The 15,172-nt window shown below is 39.9% G+C and overlaps 1 protein-coding gene across 3 annotated transcripts in view; it reads right to left on the bottom strand.

Moving 5' to 3' along the window:
- The window catches only part of arhgap40 (Rho GTPase activating protein 40), a 31,622-nt gene extending 16,905 nt beyond the window's left edge, over nucleotides 1-14,717 (bottom strand). The window contains exons 1-5 of one of the 3 annotated variants that reach the window (XM_088338791.1): nucleotides 14,562-14,717; nucleotides 6,712-6,950; nucleotides 3,688-3,908; nucleotides 1,459-1,534; nucleotides 1,220-1,341 (exon numbers count right to left, since the gene is read on the bottom strand). In XM_088338791.1, the coding sequence (XP_088194917.1) occupies nucleotides 1,220-1,341; nucleotides 1,459-1,534; nucleotides 3,688-3,908; nucleotides 6,712-6,950; nucleotides 14,562-14,635 (732 nt within the window). In that variant the 5' untranslated portion in view covers nucleotides 14,636-14,717. Of the gene's footprint in view, nucleotides 1-1,219; nucleotides 1,342-1,458; nucleotides 1,535-3,687; nucleotides 3,909-6,711; nucleotides 6,951-11,230; nucleotides 11,517-12,165; nucleotides 12,181-14,561 lie in introns of those variants that run through there. The other 2 variants (XM_088338792.1, XM_088338790.1) reach the window with 2 other exon arrangements.
- Nucleotides 14,718-15,172: the final 455 nt, after the last annotated feature.

Here is a 15,172-nt window from a genome sequence, read left to right on the forward strand (position 1 = left end):
GATGCATTGTTTTTTTTAATATCAAAGTTTCTTAAGTCATGGCACCAGAGACAAATAATTTTTTCACATGTTACAATGAAAACAAATTTGTCACTTAGAATAGAATAAGAGATTAAGATACAATTTATTGTCCTTGTAAAATGTGAAACTTACAAGAAATTAACCTTCGTCTCTGGTAAATAGTTTAGTTTTTAAAATGAACCCAATAAGGCTGGTCAAATTAAGCTGAACGGAGCACCTGCATTATAATTTCACTCCTTTCGATGGCAAACTTGGTTTGAAAATGCAATGGAAATGTATTTAATCCTTATAGCACAGACCTTTATTTTTCAACCAATTAGCACGAGCTACAGAAGTACAGTGGAACCTCAGTTCTCGACCATAATCCGTTCCAGAACCCTGTTCGAAAAAAGATTTGTTCGATCACCGAAATCATTTTTCCCATTAAAAATAATGTAAATCGTTTTAATCCGTTCCAACACCCTGAATGTTTACATTGAATGTTTAACGTAAACATAAAGCTAACCGAGGCTAATCGCACGTTCGCGTTATCGTAATCTTCCGTACGAAAGATTCCCCTAACATGAACGTGTAAAAATAAAAAAATCAGGTTGTTTACGAGTCATTTAGCACCCGGGTCTCCACAACAAGTTGTGGGCGGTTCATTGGAGAGGGGGCTCCCTTCCAACACCCTCAATGTTGGGCTCCGTTCCAACACCCTGAATGTTTAACGTAAACTTAAAACTAACCCAGGCTAATCGTACGTTCGTGTTATCGTAATCTTATGAATAGGATTTCTTACCTTTGTGGTGGTCAGCAGAAAGCGCTCGCACACCTCCTTCATATTTGGCTATTATTTCTTTCTTAAATGAAATAGTTGTACGCACTACTTTTCTTTTTTCACCTGTAGCAACTTTGCTGCTTGCACTGACTTTCTTCGGAGGCATAATAAGGGGCTAAAACACCCGTACGCCGCTCAGCATCGCACCCTAGCGTACGCACTCACGCATTACCGGCGTTCGAACTCCGATTTTTTTGACCGAAGAGCGAGGCAAGAATTTCTTGAAATTTTGGTCGAACACTGATTCGTTCGAACTGAGAGGCGTTCGAAAACCGAGGTTCCACTGTACAAGAATATTGCAAGTGCTTCATAATGCTTCATTTTCTCCATCACTAAAATAACATCTCTATCAGCTTAGGAGCAAGAGAAAACGCTTACAGGCAAGGTGCCGTCTTCCTTCCTCCGCTGGATGCCGTTCTGAGGCAGTTTGGCCTGTTTGAGGAAGATGCTAGCTTGATCGCTATAAGCCACATCGGTGTAGAAGAACTCCTCCTTGGGTGCTGGCCCGGGGACAAATGTGCAGGTTACAAATAAGATCTGTCATTAAGTATCGTTGGAAGAATATTTGGAAAGTACTGTATTATCGAATCGTTGCTTTAATTTTGAGAGTGGCTCACCTGTGGTCGGACTTTTGGAATTTGACGTCATACTCTTCTGGGCCAGTTCTTCGCTATGCTGAGAATCAGTCAAACCCTGTTGGGAAATGTTTTCATTAGCATGCCTGTAATCTCAACTCTTTGAATTTGTTCTATGGACTACTTCATCATGTCATGTTCACAGATGTGTCCAAGTATGTTCTGTGATTATAATGCAAGAGGAAATCTAAATCCTTGAATGACTCAGGTATGCGTGGTGTAATATGAAACCGCGATGGTGATTTAACTGCAGTGTGTTTAGTATGAAGCAGCACTTATGAATATCAGAATTTTACCAGAGGGAATACATTTGAGGGGATATCTGACAAGGTTTGCAAGACAAGCATGAGCAGCTCCTTTGTGGCCAGAGAGGACAAAGCTTGACCTTTTCATGGGATTTGCTTTTGTGGTCCAGAGCTGCATACTTATGCAGGCCGTCTCTATTCATGTCCACTTATCAACATAAGTATTTCGATTTACAATGTCCAAGACATACATGGTTTTGTGCAGTATAAAGTTGTTGTTGTTTTTTTAAATGTAACTTTTGTTTTTTTATCTGAATGTTTGAATATTGATGGCCCAGTAAATGATTTTTTTGATAATAACAATAATATTATTAAATGTGTTAATATATTTTATTTCAAAGCGCTTTCGGACACCGAAAGTCACCATACACAGGATCTACCACAATAAGACAAGAATAAAACCAACAAGCAATGAATACAAAAAAATTAAACAAAGTACAGTTTAAAATGGGGGAGGGGGGGTTCATGTGAGGCAGCTTATTATGGATCGGCAAGTCTGCTATATACATATTCGCATTAGTTTTTACGGATGTTGGATGCGACATTTTTGACTGACAGAGGAGTCAAATCAGGATTAGTCATCAATACCGATATGTTATTGCGATACTATTAGTTCATACATAAAATTAGTTCTTCCCTCTAAAAAATGAATGCTATTTTGAAATAAACACTTTTAAACCCGACGACTTATTTTTCTTATAGCCCTGGTGTATTTAATATTGCAACCCCTGGTGTAGTAAAAATACTTCATTAAAAATAACACGTACTATCACATATTTTTTGTACTGATATACAACAAATATGTAATTGTATTACTTGGCTTGAGATGCCATAAGAGGAAACATTTTGAGGCCATCTTCCTACTCTGGATGCCAGGATGACAACATCCTCACTGGTATCAGCTACTATCGGGAATACCGTTACCTTAAAAAAGGCTACTTATGCCTCGTATTGGTACTCGTCATTATCTAGGAGCTAAAACTTTTTCTTTGATTTGATACTATAAACTATACCACCTTATTACTAAAGATTTAAACTTTTCCATTAGCATTCACTGCTAGCCCTTTCAAAACGGAGCTTTGGCGTAAACAGCAGTCAATGGCAGAGAAAAAAAACAGCCTCCATTTTAAAAGGGGCCTTGCTAAAACCGAGCATTGGGCTAGCTGTTGCGTGGCAATATTGCATTGATTTTTTAAGGAACTGGTAAAACCATATCTTAGATTCGACACCTTTACCACAACACACTGTCTGCAACAAAGATCTAGAACCATCCATGAAGATTTTGTTTGTTAAGACTTTTATTTTTAAATATCAATGCAAACTAAAGAAATGAAAAACATTTGTTGTTTTTTTGCTGCTCGGTAGAAAGTAAGCCATTCAAAGAAGTAGTACTACGATCCCCTGTAAGTAAACACCCAATGTAAATATCTTCTGCTTTTACATGCCCACACTTTCTTGTGTAAATATGTTTGTGTTCTTATATTCACATATTCTTTTTATCTTTGTTAATCTTTTGTCTTTATAGTCAAAATGTGTAATGGAGTGCCGCGTCCAATTTCGTTGTCACAATATGTTCAACCCGTTTTGTAACAATGATGATAAAGGTATATTCTATTCTATTCTATTCTATTCTGTAAGAGAATGTGACATTTACCCTTACATGACAGTCAAGTCAAGTCATTTTTATTTGTATAGCCCTTAATCACAAAGAGTCTCAAAGGGCTGCACAGGTTATTGCACAGACTATTATTTCAGACTATTATTATACCATCTCCTGATCTGAAACCAACATGTTGCTCCACAATACAGATGTACAGATGTAAAATATGTATGGTCAATCATTTCATTAAAAACAAAGGCAATACATAAAAAACATTTTGGACATTGGTGACGAAACCAGACTTACCTGATGGATTGGTTTCTCAAAGATTTCGCGTACATGACGCGGTGTAGGTTTGTTCCTCTTGCGCAGGGACATTGTGTAGGTATCCACTCTGCGCTGGACCGCCGCAGCCTGCGTCCGCGTCAGCGTGGATAGAAGCACGGCATTGTCCACATCCTCGTTGCCTTCGCTGATCAGGTTGGACAGGCCAGCGTCGGCCAGCCACTGCTCCTCTTGCTCCCCCTCTGACACAAATATACGGATGATAGGTGTATGTCAGATCTTTTACGATCACATATCCCTTAACCTGGGTCGTTTGGGCTTTACGTCCTGTGGTGTGTCTTAGGTAAGTACAGCTTGGTGGCACCTACCCTCTCCAGGCCGTTTTTTGGAAAAGGGTTTGCTCCCCCACATGAGTATTGGTTTCCATGGTTACCAGAAGCAGGAGAAGTCTCCTGATCTGACTCAGATACAGCACTTTTATCATCTGGTCACTGTTGGTTGTAAGTTTAAAGAGTTATCCTGCTCTTGAAGGATGAGCTGGACCTTGGCACTGCCAAGCAGCAACATATGAGAGCACTGATATTAGATCCTAAATCACTGTCAAAAAAAACCCCAATTTGTTCCAGAATGTTGAGTATCACATAGTACAATAAGCATTGCATCGCTTGTGGTTTTCATATTTTTTGTAGAAAAACAAACATCGTGCCTATGCAGTTGTAATAAATATCAAATATATTTTCCACGTAAGTTGTTGTATTTTGGCAAAGTATTTTTCTAAGCTGAATAACAAGAGTATGAGTAAGGATGTTAAGAGAGGACTGTATGAGAGTGTGATTGTACCGACTGTGTTGTATGGTGCAGAGACTTGGAGCCTGAATGCAGATTTGAGTGTTTGAGGAGTATGTTAGGAGCCACAAGATTGGATAGATTGAGAAATGAAATTGTGAGAGACAGAACTGGAGTAGTAGTGGAACTAAGCAAACGTGTGAATAAGAGAGTACTCGTTTGGTTTGGACACATGGAGAGGATGGATGAGGAGTGACAGTTGAACAGGATCTACAGAGCAGAAGTCAATGGAAGGAGACCAAGAGGAAGGCCACGATTGACGTGGATCGATGGTGTTATGAGAGCACTGGAGGAAAGAGGTCTAAATGTAGTGGAAGCTAGAGCGCTTGTTGGAATGAGTGGAGAGGTGTTGTGAAAGGATAGTGGGATGTTTGGACGCATTCTAAGGGATGGGCAGGGCACCTGTATGATGCGGCAGGGGTAAACCAGTAAAAGCTGTCGGTCCCTGCTGTTGAGCAGAAGAGTGTGTCGTGTCACATCGAGTGACATGGCCGTTTTCTTGTGTCCCGTTTCATCTGGAGGGACGAAAGCATGACCAACTTCGGTGCCGAGGTGCTAAACTTGTTTGGGTGTTTTTTGCTACTTTTTCCTTTTTTTTTGTTTATGTGTATGTGTTCGTCTTGCTGTCAGTCACCCCTCTTGAGGGATATGACCAAGATAGATAGATAGATAGATAGATAGACACAGATTCCACATCAAATGACAAAATCCCAAATAAAAGTAAGAGATTACAAAACATTGATGTATTTAGAAATAAAGTGTATTCTTTTCATTGCATGCCAATAAGTAAACAGTATATTTCTATTCTGTGTCAGTGTTTTTCAAACAGTGTTACTGTAAGACCTTGTCTGGTGTGCCACAATACAATGTCCAATTTCATCTAATTTGTGATCTAGAAGTAATATTTATTTGTAGAAAGTGTATTGTTGTCTACTATATTTGGTGTATTCCAGTAATGAGGAGTAATACCTGTAATATTCTTCAGTATCACTAGATTACAGAAAATCACTATCATTTTATTTATCTCCTCAGTAGTAATTTTACATTTACTGCATCATGTGAATGTGAACATAACAGGCCCACTCAAACTTTCAGAACAAAAGAGTTTTCCCCCAGGGATTTACAATGCAGACATACTCACTGTCGACTCTTTTATAAAGAGCAGCAGGACGCTAGTTTACACCAACACTCATAGTGAACAGATGATGAAGGTGCTGTATCTGAGCCAGAACATGAGGCTTCTCCTGCCACCGGTATCCATGGAAACCACTAATATCTGCTTTATGTCAGTGAGCAAATCCTAACTGGCGCCACCAGGCTGTATTTGCCCAAGACACACTAGAGGAATCGGTGCACAAACGGCACAGGCGGTTTTGTGGTCTGTGAACGTCAAATAAGTAATACGGGTCAATTATTTTGTTTCAAGATGACATTTGTGCTCACTCGGGAAAAAACTGTGATCATTTTGCACATTTTAAGTTTCAAAATAAATGAATAATAACACCATGAAAACAAAATTAGTGACCAAATTTTGTTAACTGTCCTACCGCCTGAGCCCAAGCTTCCCCATGTAATAATTCCTATTCAAAACACTGATTAGAACAATTGTATATAGCTTACTTAGGCTACCTCGAGACGAAAAAAAATGGAAGCAAAATTACAGTTGATATATTGTTTTCAATGATTTTTTTTCTGTTAAGAAACATGCCTTGGCTTAAAAATGCTGAAAAATGCAGCTGTAGATCAGGTTCAGTTATATGATTAAATGAAATAATTAAAGAAACACCTTTGCACAAAAGTACTTCCTGAAAACATGCAAGCTATTGCAGGCGAAGTAGCAAGATATCGTACATACAATGTTGTGCTTCATCAAAGGGTTTACACAAAGACAGTCATGTGACCGTGCTGTGTGGTATCAAAAAAACGCGTATGGACTTTTTATCCCCACTTGATGAAATTAAACCAACAAAGGGCTTCTATTTAACATAACAATGGCGCCTAATCAAAGGGTAGAGTCAGACAATTGGGTGAACACAATAAAATTAGTGTGTAAATAGCCACCCCTCAGCCCCTCCACTGGGTGGGTGTCGCCATGGCAATGCGCTCTCCTCTGAAACCTGATATGTTGCCATGGCGAGAGCATCATTTAGCTAGTAAGAAGACAAAAAGCTACTTGAAGGACCATTAGCGATTGAATACCTTCCGATTGCCTGGAATCCCTGCGGGTACTGTCGGGTTCTCCGAGGCCGCCCACCAGCCGAATATTCTCCACTTCCTTCCAAAAGGAATCCAGGCAGTTTTTGTCGAGATGCTGCTCCTGGTCCTGGGAGGAAGGTGAAGGAGGCAAAGTAGGTGGCGTGCGTGCGCTGTACTCAGCGGCGGCCTGGTCCTGCGGGCTGGCCCAAGGCTCTGCGCTCATCTCGGTGGGGCTGGAATCTCTGGTGCAAACATACACACACGGGAAAAAGTCACAGGCGTGCATGCAAACAAAAGGCTGGCGGGATGCGGATAAGATGGATGAGGGCCGATGACCGAGGGGGCGGAGCGGTGAAGACGGGAGCGCCGGGACGGTGGGACAAAAGGAGCGGGATGGAGAGGAGATGGCGAAGGGGAGGGGGGGAGTGTCTTTTGTTCATGCCAAAAGGCTTGGAGACAGAGAATCACCACTAGATGTCACTATATTTGTATTTTCTGTGTTTTACTTGTTAGTTTGTTCTTTTCAGTCATGTTGCAACAAACACAACACATCACAGAAAAAAAGGGATGACTGGATGAAGCCAAATGCTTATGAGAGACACGTCCCCCAAAAAACTTCAATCATATAGCTTCTTCAATCATATAAACAAATTATCATATCTCAGTGTTTCATTTGCCCGCGTCCCTGCGTCCTAGACGCATCATTTTTGCTGGGGACGCATTGTCTCAAATCAACGTGCGTCCCCGGGACGCAACCTTTTTGCCACAAAATTGTCATTATTACCTGATAACTTTTTTTTAACAAAGATTTACTGCACTCCAAACTTTTTTGTTGTTTTGGTCTCGCGGTTCGAGTTTTCGTCTGCACGCCGATCTCGGCCAACGAGATCTTGTTGTGTAGTAAAAGGAAGTCCGCCTTTTTTTTAGAGAACCGGCTTTTTTGCTCAACTCATTAAAAAGAGCCGTCTCTCAAACGGCTCACTTGCTTTGATGATTGATATTACGATTTATGTTGTATAAAGAAGTTAAGAAAAAAAGGAAGTATAAAAGGAGAAAATTAAAAAAAAGACAGGTTTGGTGGTTATCCCTTTAATCAGTATACTACCAACAATAATTTGCGGCTGAAAATGAATTAATAATTTGCTGATTAAAACTGAATCAATAAATAGATTTATATTATATATTTGTCGCCGATTTAAGATTTCAACCTCGATAACACTAAATTTTGGGCACCCATAGATCTCTGTCGGGACCCATAGATTTTTGAGCATGCGAGTCCCCGAGACCCATCACTTTTCAGAGGTAAAATGAACACTGATATCTTACATCATTCGAACAACCGTTTGTTAATCCGTTAAAAAATGACCACATTGTTGAACCACAATATGCTGTATACATTATTTTACAGTTTATGCGAAATTATTATTATCTTCACATCATTCTCCTTCTTACTTTCTAACAAAAATAATGTAATGTGTAGAACCTGTGACAAACATGCATTTTTCTGTGAACATTTTAAAGTGGGATTGGACGTGCACCAAGAGTGAGCCACAAGAGCTCCTCCATCAGTTTTTGCAGCCCAGGTGACACCAGCCATGGATCTCGAAAAAATAATTTTCAAAGTAGACAGTTTGACCTCATATTCCCTTAGAGCTGTGATTTCAACGAATGACAGCACGAACACAAAACAATGGTGCATCTCGTTGAAAAACAGAAGACGATTGTAGTATTTAGCGAATGCATAGCGCTCATTTCCACTTGGAGTAATTGGAACTTTGCTTACCGTTTCACTAAGGGACTCCTGACTGTTTTGTCCGAGTCACGTACTTTGATCTAAAACTGCATGAGACAAGTCTACCTGCCGTCATGTACAGCGTACATTTCTCTTTTGCCTTCGCCTCCTATTAGGTGTGTGATTGGGAATTTTCCTTTCGTGTTTTTTGCCGCATGTCTTGCAATTAATATAATATTGTCCAGATAGCTCCCCACTACTGTGTGGGCTCCCAAAGGCTTTCAGTTTTGCTTGATCTAGGTTAGAATTGGAAAGTGGTAAGCACATTGTAAAGAGCTTTGGGAGGTCTTCAATGACTTCAAAAGCGCTATATAAATGCAGACCGTTTACCGTTTACTTAAGTGAATAGTCAAAATATGCAGGCTTTTCTCTTTTCTCTCCTTCTGTCTTTCTATTTCTCTTTGGATTTCTTTCCTCCTCACCCTTTCTTTCCCCCTCTCTTACAACTTCTCTTTTTATCTCTTTTATTTCTCACGCTGTCTCCCTTTTTTTCTTTCTTTGTCCCGCCCTCTCTCCTTTTCCCTCCATCTTCTCTCTTATTTCTTTATCTCTCTTTTTCTTTCTCTTTTATCTACGAGTCCGGCCCCCGACAGAATGTTTGTTCTATCGTGTGGCCCCCGTGTTAAAATGAGTTTGACACCCCTAGGCTAGAGTCAAGAAAAAAAATGCCTTCTGACTAATATTGATCCAATCGTGGTTCTTTGACATCTATAGCAGTCAGCGCTGGCAAATGAGTTAAAAAACACTCAAATAAAGGGATTGCCATTTCTCTAGAGAAACTTATTTTTGAGTGTTGCCAACATTTGTCAACAAGTGCTGTCGAGAGTTGTCGAGAGAAATGTAAAATGATTTATACACACTTCCTTCTCCCAAGTTGCAGTGAACCCAAATGCAGGGAAGCATGACGCATGTCGAGTAGCTCAAAAACGAGGGTATTTAATCACAAAATCCTCAACAAGGTAACAAACAAGTGGTCAAAAACAACAATAAAACCGTTAGAAACAGAAATAAACTTTACAAAATAGGATGAAGCTGAATGTAATGATTGAAGTTCTCGGTGGAACCTCCACAACATAATGACCCGACAATTAAAAGACCCACAGTGAGAAGCTTCCCAGCCCCAGCTACAAGGAGAGTCCCTGCACTCTTCAGCTCTTTACCCCGGCTGCAGAGAGAGTCCCCGGACGCTTAGGCGCCCTGCTCCAGCTGCAAGGGGAGTCCATGGACACTTCAGCTCCTTACTCTGGCTGTGAGGAGACTCCCTGGCCGCTTTGGCACCCTGTTCAACAAAGACCTGTCCTTTTGCAGCAGCCTGCATATTTTTCTCCTTTTTTATGGAGGTTATGTATAGAGGTCTGGTGCACCCCTATCTATCAGAGAGCGCCAAATGGGTTTGGAATTGGGTCAGGTTCGTGTCCAATTCCTAATTATCCTTTGCCTTCATAAAGGACACTTTGGACAACACTCATGGTCGGGTCATATTCATTTTCCACCATCACTTTTCCAGTTTCATCATGCTTTCTGAGGTTTGTTTTCTGTTTTCTGGTTCAAACAATTCTATTGTTGGTTTTAACCACTTTTTGTTACTTTGTTGAGGTTTTTGTGATTAAATACAATAATTCTTGTGCATGTTGCCTTGGTTCCTGCTTCCCAGCGTTTGGCTACACAGAAAATAACAAGATCCACCCTTTCAAGCACTACTTTAGTTTTTCCTTTCTGTTTTACAATATAACTAATCAGTCAATTAGTAATAGGAAAAAAAAAAAGGATTTAGCTGGGATTTGCAAATAACAGTTCTTGGTTTTTAAAAGTCTCTTGTGTCTTTCAATTTTCTTGATGTGACTCTCCAATGATAAAAGTTTAAACATCCTTAATTTAAGTGAAATCATTCTTCATAAAAACTTGACTATGAGACTGCACTGTACTTGCACATGGAGAGCATGCTAGGAGCGAGGTAGGATGGGGGTGCAAGTTATTTCACTTGTGTAGTTCAGTCACATTCCAAAAGGTACAAACTCAATCACAAATTATGAGCCAATAAACACAATGTTTTTCGCATGCCTCCCAAAACACAGAAGGCCAAGAGACTGTTTCAGTTGACGTGAACGCTTAGTGTCAATATAAGGGAATAATCTGTTAAGTGTTTTCTGCACAAAACTAGTAAATACAATTAAATGAAAGCCAGAGTACACAAAGTATTGACCTCATTTAAAAACGCAGCCAGGAGTGAATCAGTAGGCAAGCAAAGAGAAACAATGAGCCATTACATGGCTCAGTGATCCCTCGTTTTTCTCCTTGCATTTGCAAGGAAACCAAAGTGCCAAATTGCTTATTTCCTGCAGATTAATCAACAAGTTGTCCCCTTTACTCTCTTGAAAGGTGTTGATTTGTCAGAGGGGAACACTTACAATAAGATTTAGGATGCCACTTCTATTTGCTTTGCAGCCAGAGTGCTACAGTATATTGGCCATTTTCTGCTGATTGATCAACAGATTGGCTCATTTACGGCGTGTTAACACGTTAAAAAAAGGGCTTAAACTTCGCTTAGGAGAAAAACAAATACCGTGCTCAAAGCAATTTATATCCTGGATGCTTTACACACCCTTTATCATAGGTCTCCAAAACTGTACTGGCAATCCTATCAATGCCAGTACTGCATATGTTCTCAAAAGATCTTTTGATTTAAGAACAGTTCATAATCAATTTCAGCACCTTGAAACTAGTTCCTACCTGACTTTCATCTTCTGTGAGGACCGTTTCAAGTTTCGGATCCTCATGGGTTTCTGTGCTGGCCGCAGCCTGATATTGTTACAGCGTGTGAACTGCATGGTGGGCCTCGGAGCTCTGGTCACCATGACCTCCTCCCCGCTGCCCATTTCCAACGTCCCAAAGGAATCCAGGAATTAAGACGGTCCAGAAGCCAGCTCAACAACACAGCTTGTGAGTGAGTTGGGATTGTTGCGCGAAACAGAGACCTAAAGTTCTGGTTTGGCTTGCATGAAACTTTTGCCAGCTGAGGCGTGAGAGTGAGGCGAGTATGCGGTATGGGAGGGGCGACGCCTAGCAAGTGAAGGCATAGTTCTTACCTAACTTCTCCCTTCTTTCCAAGTGACACACCCTGCCAGTCATCACATGAATATATGAGAAAATACTTTTTCATTCATGAGTATCCTGTACATAAGAGTAATACTTTTTCTTCTGGGAAACTTTTTTTTTTGCCTTTGTGAGAATGTACAAACAATACCATAGCAACCGGTAAAGAAACCTACCGTGTAATGCTATGTGATTTGTTTTGAACCTCATTTATCACATAATAGATTGCTCTATATGTGCTCCAATCGCGATTAGACTAAAACTGAGATTGAGCTATTACTTATGGAAGGAGTTGTTTTCTTGATTTTTAAAGGAAAAACGCCGATCAGAAATACATCCATACATTACTAACATGCTAAATGACTATTTTAGCTGCAAATGTCTGTTTTTTAAATCAATTTCTACATAGGTGTATTAAGGCATATTTCCATCAACCATCACTCCAGTGTTCTAATAGTAGATCGTGTTTGCTAATTGTGTTAGAACGCTAACGGATGATTGGAAAACCCATTTGCAAGTATGTTAGCGCAGCTGAAAGCAGTTTAGCTGATTAGAGAATCTATAAAACTGACCCTCCTGCAGCTGGTCAAGTATCTGGAGCATCACATTTGTTGGTGTGATTAATCCTATACAATGGGCAGAAAATAAAAACGTAATGTAAACTCCTCATTCCCTTCTTTTTCTAAGAAATCAAGACTGTTACATGCGAGAAATTGCCAAGAAACGGAAGATCTTCTGCAAAGATGTGGAGTAATTCCTTGAGAGAACAGTACAGCAAGGGTCAATGCAGAATAGAAAGAAAGGTAGGAGGGACACTGAACAACAAAGCAAGAGGACAAGTACGTTAGAGTCTCCAGTATGATAAAGAGAGGCCTTACAGGTCTTCAACTAGCACCTGGGTTAAATAGTAGCCGCAAAAGACCAGTGTCAACGTCTACATTGAAAAGCGACTCTGATATGCTGGCCTTTAAGGCACAGTGGCAAAGAAAAAGCCATATTTGAGTCTTAGCAAGCAAAACTATGCGATTAATATGGGCAAAAGAACAGAGACATTCTACAACTTGTTTGATGAATAAAGGGTAACTTTTTCACGGAAAGATTTTGAACGGTACTGTATCCTTGCAAAAACAACAGAAAAATCCTAACCACCTATTACAGTATGTTAATTGTTTACTAATTTCTATTCAGAATGACATACCTGACAACTTAGTTCCTGTATACATACCTGAGCAGTAAGAATGAGCAACAGGTAGTTTATTCAACACAAAGGAGCTGTGTGTGGCAAAAAAACTAGGTGAAGAGCTTTTTTGTTGTTGCTCAAGCATGACAGGTCTGTCAGCATTTGGGCCTGGGCCTTGTGAAATCCCCTCTGCAAATCCTCCATTTTACTATTCATTTAGAAAGTGACCTCAAAATAATATACAAACATAACAGATACATACATAGATACAATCAATCATCATAATAAATGCTGAGTTTTGATTTGTTTCTTAATTCAACCCCATTATAGTGTTTTCACTGGTTGGTGAGCATCTGTAAATTATTTCTGTGTTACGTGGCCAAGTATGCCGAAATACAATGCAGGTGAACAATTCGAGCAATGTGATGTATTTCAATGGAATTCAGGTGAAAGATACAAGGCAGCTTGAAATGTTTGTCAATTTAAACGGGCATCTCAAGTTTTTAAATCAAAAGTATATCATATTTACTTTTTTTTAAAAATTTCATTACAAAATCGGTATTTGCTTTTTCACTTCACTTCATAATCCGGTTGTCAACATAATACTTTTTACCTTACGTACAGTTCAAGAATGATGGATAAAACCGATATGTGACTATATCCCCAACCCACACACACAAATTGAGAATTATGGTTATGGGGAAAGAAACCATGTAAGGAAAGACACCCATCAAAAGTACATCCAAACTAAGAAATATAACTACTAATAGAAAGTACATAGGTAGCAGTGTCATCCCAGAGATGAATAAATCAACAACTCTGAAAGACAGTTCACCGAGTTTGCCGGCTGAGCAGTGGGCCAGAAATGAAAGCATAGAAGGTGGCCACAGACAAAATAACATAGCAGTAGAAGATGGCAAAAACAAACAACAAAACATAGAACTGGGTGAAGGCAACCAATAACAACAGACCTTGTGCTTGCACTGATTTGAAACATTTTTTTTTCTTTTTTTGCAAATCATCTGCAGATTTTTCTCATGAAATATAGTGATCTTTAAATTCCTGGATTTCCATTAAAAGTTTTCTGTAGCGCAAGTTGTCTTTTGTACCAAACTGAGGCTGATGACAACTGGGAATTCATTTGAATGCCCAAAACAAAAGCACATCTAGACCATTCAACTTTAGCATATAATCTTCTAAAAAATCCCAAAAAGAAAAGGTTAAAGCATTCACTGAAGATAATTTTATCCTAAAATTTAATGTATTAAATTGCACAAATAGGGTAACAATTTTCTTGGGAAGCTGTCACACCTTTTATGATTCTCGACTATTGAAAATGTCAAGTTGCTGGCATTTTTATGATTTGCTTTGCTTGTACACTCAAGCAGGAAACCAAAACTGCCCAAAGAAAAGAATGGGCAAAATGTAAAAAGTGTTTTTTACGTGAATAGCTTAAGGGTCAACTTGATAGCAATAATAACACAAAGTAACCCTAGCTTGGCCCTGTCAAGGAATAATGTAATCCACTAAGAAAAAAAGTGCTCATGTCGAAAGCAAAGCAAGGTTTAATCCTCGAGGAGGAATGCCAAAAGCTTCTTAACCTTTACCGATTGTAACAAGGAACTCACTCATGCATGCTTCATCAAGCCTTTCTTGGCGAGGATTTGGACACTGATACCAAGAACATATGGTTCCAATCACCCCGATATCAATAATATTGAAACAGCGCATGCTTTATCAATAACTTCCCAAACAAAGCTTTCGAAGACCATTGATTCTGATCATTACCTGGCCTTGGCCCGCCTGATGCCTCGGGCCGTGAGCAAAAGCAGGGCCACCGCGCCTCCTCTGCCCCACGGCATCCTGCTGGATGGTTGAGGCGGTCCACCCCCCCAAAGCGGAGGAAGCAGCGGCCGCCTGCCGCAGGCAAGCTGTTTCCTTGCAGTCTCTACAGCGAGCAAACACATCTCGTACAACTAGGGGGGCCCGGCCGCCTCCACGACCACGTCACTATGTTGCATCCTGAAACAGGAAAGGGGGGCTGCTTCAAATGCAGATGGCTTGAATGGGCAGCTGCAAGATCACAAAGACCAGCTGTACTGATAAAGTTGAAACAAGTTGACTTAATATTTTTAATGGTTGACTCAGCAGCAATGGGGAAAAACTGCTCGGGTTTTTGTACACCTTGATCTCTGCTCCTTCGTCCTCATATTGGTGATGTCAATTATTAACAACAACAAAAATATTCAAGACGATATTGCTCATTGGAATAATGGTAAGGTTTCCTTTTGTGCTCAAACCAATCAATATCTTCGATTGTGCTTTTAAAAAAAATCCACAATACTCCAACCAGGACAGTGCTCTATGATACCAGTCTGCATTTGAATTGCCTTTTTATT

This window comes from Urocampus carinirostris, chromosome 6 (genome assembly GCF_059441175.1).
Source record: "Urocampus carinirostris isolate Australia breed hairy pipefish chromosome 6, RoL_Ucar_1.0, whole genome shotgun sequence".
Taxonomy (NCBI): Eukaryota; Metazoa; Chordata; class Actinopteri; order Syngnathiformes; family Syngnathidae; genus Urocampus; species Urocampus carinirostris.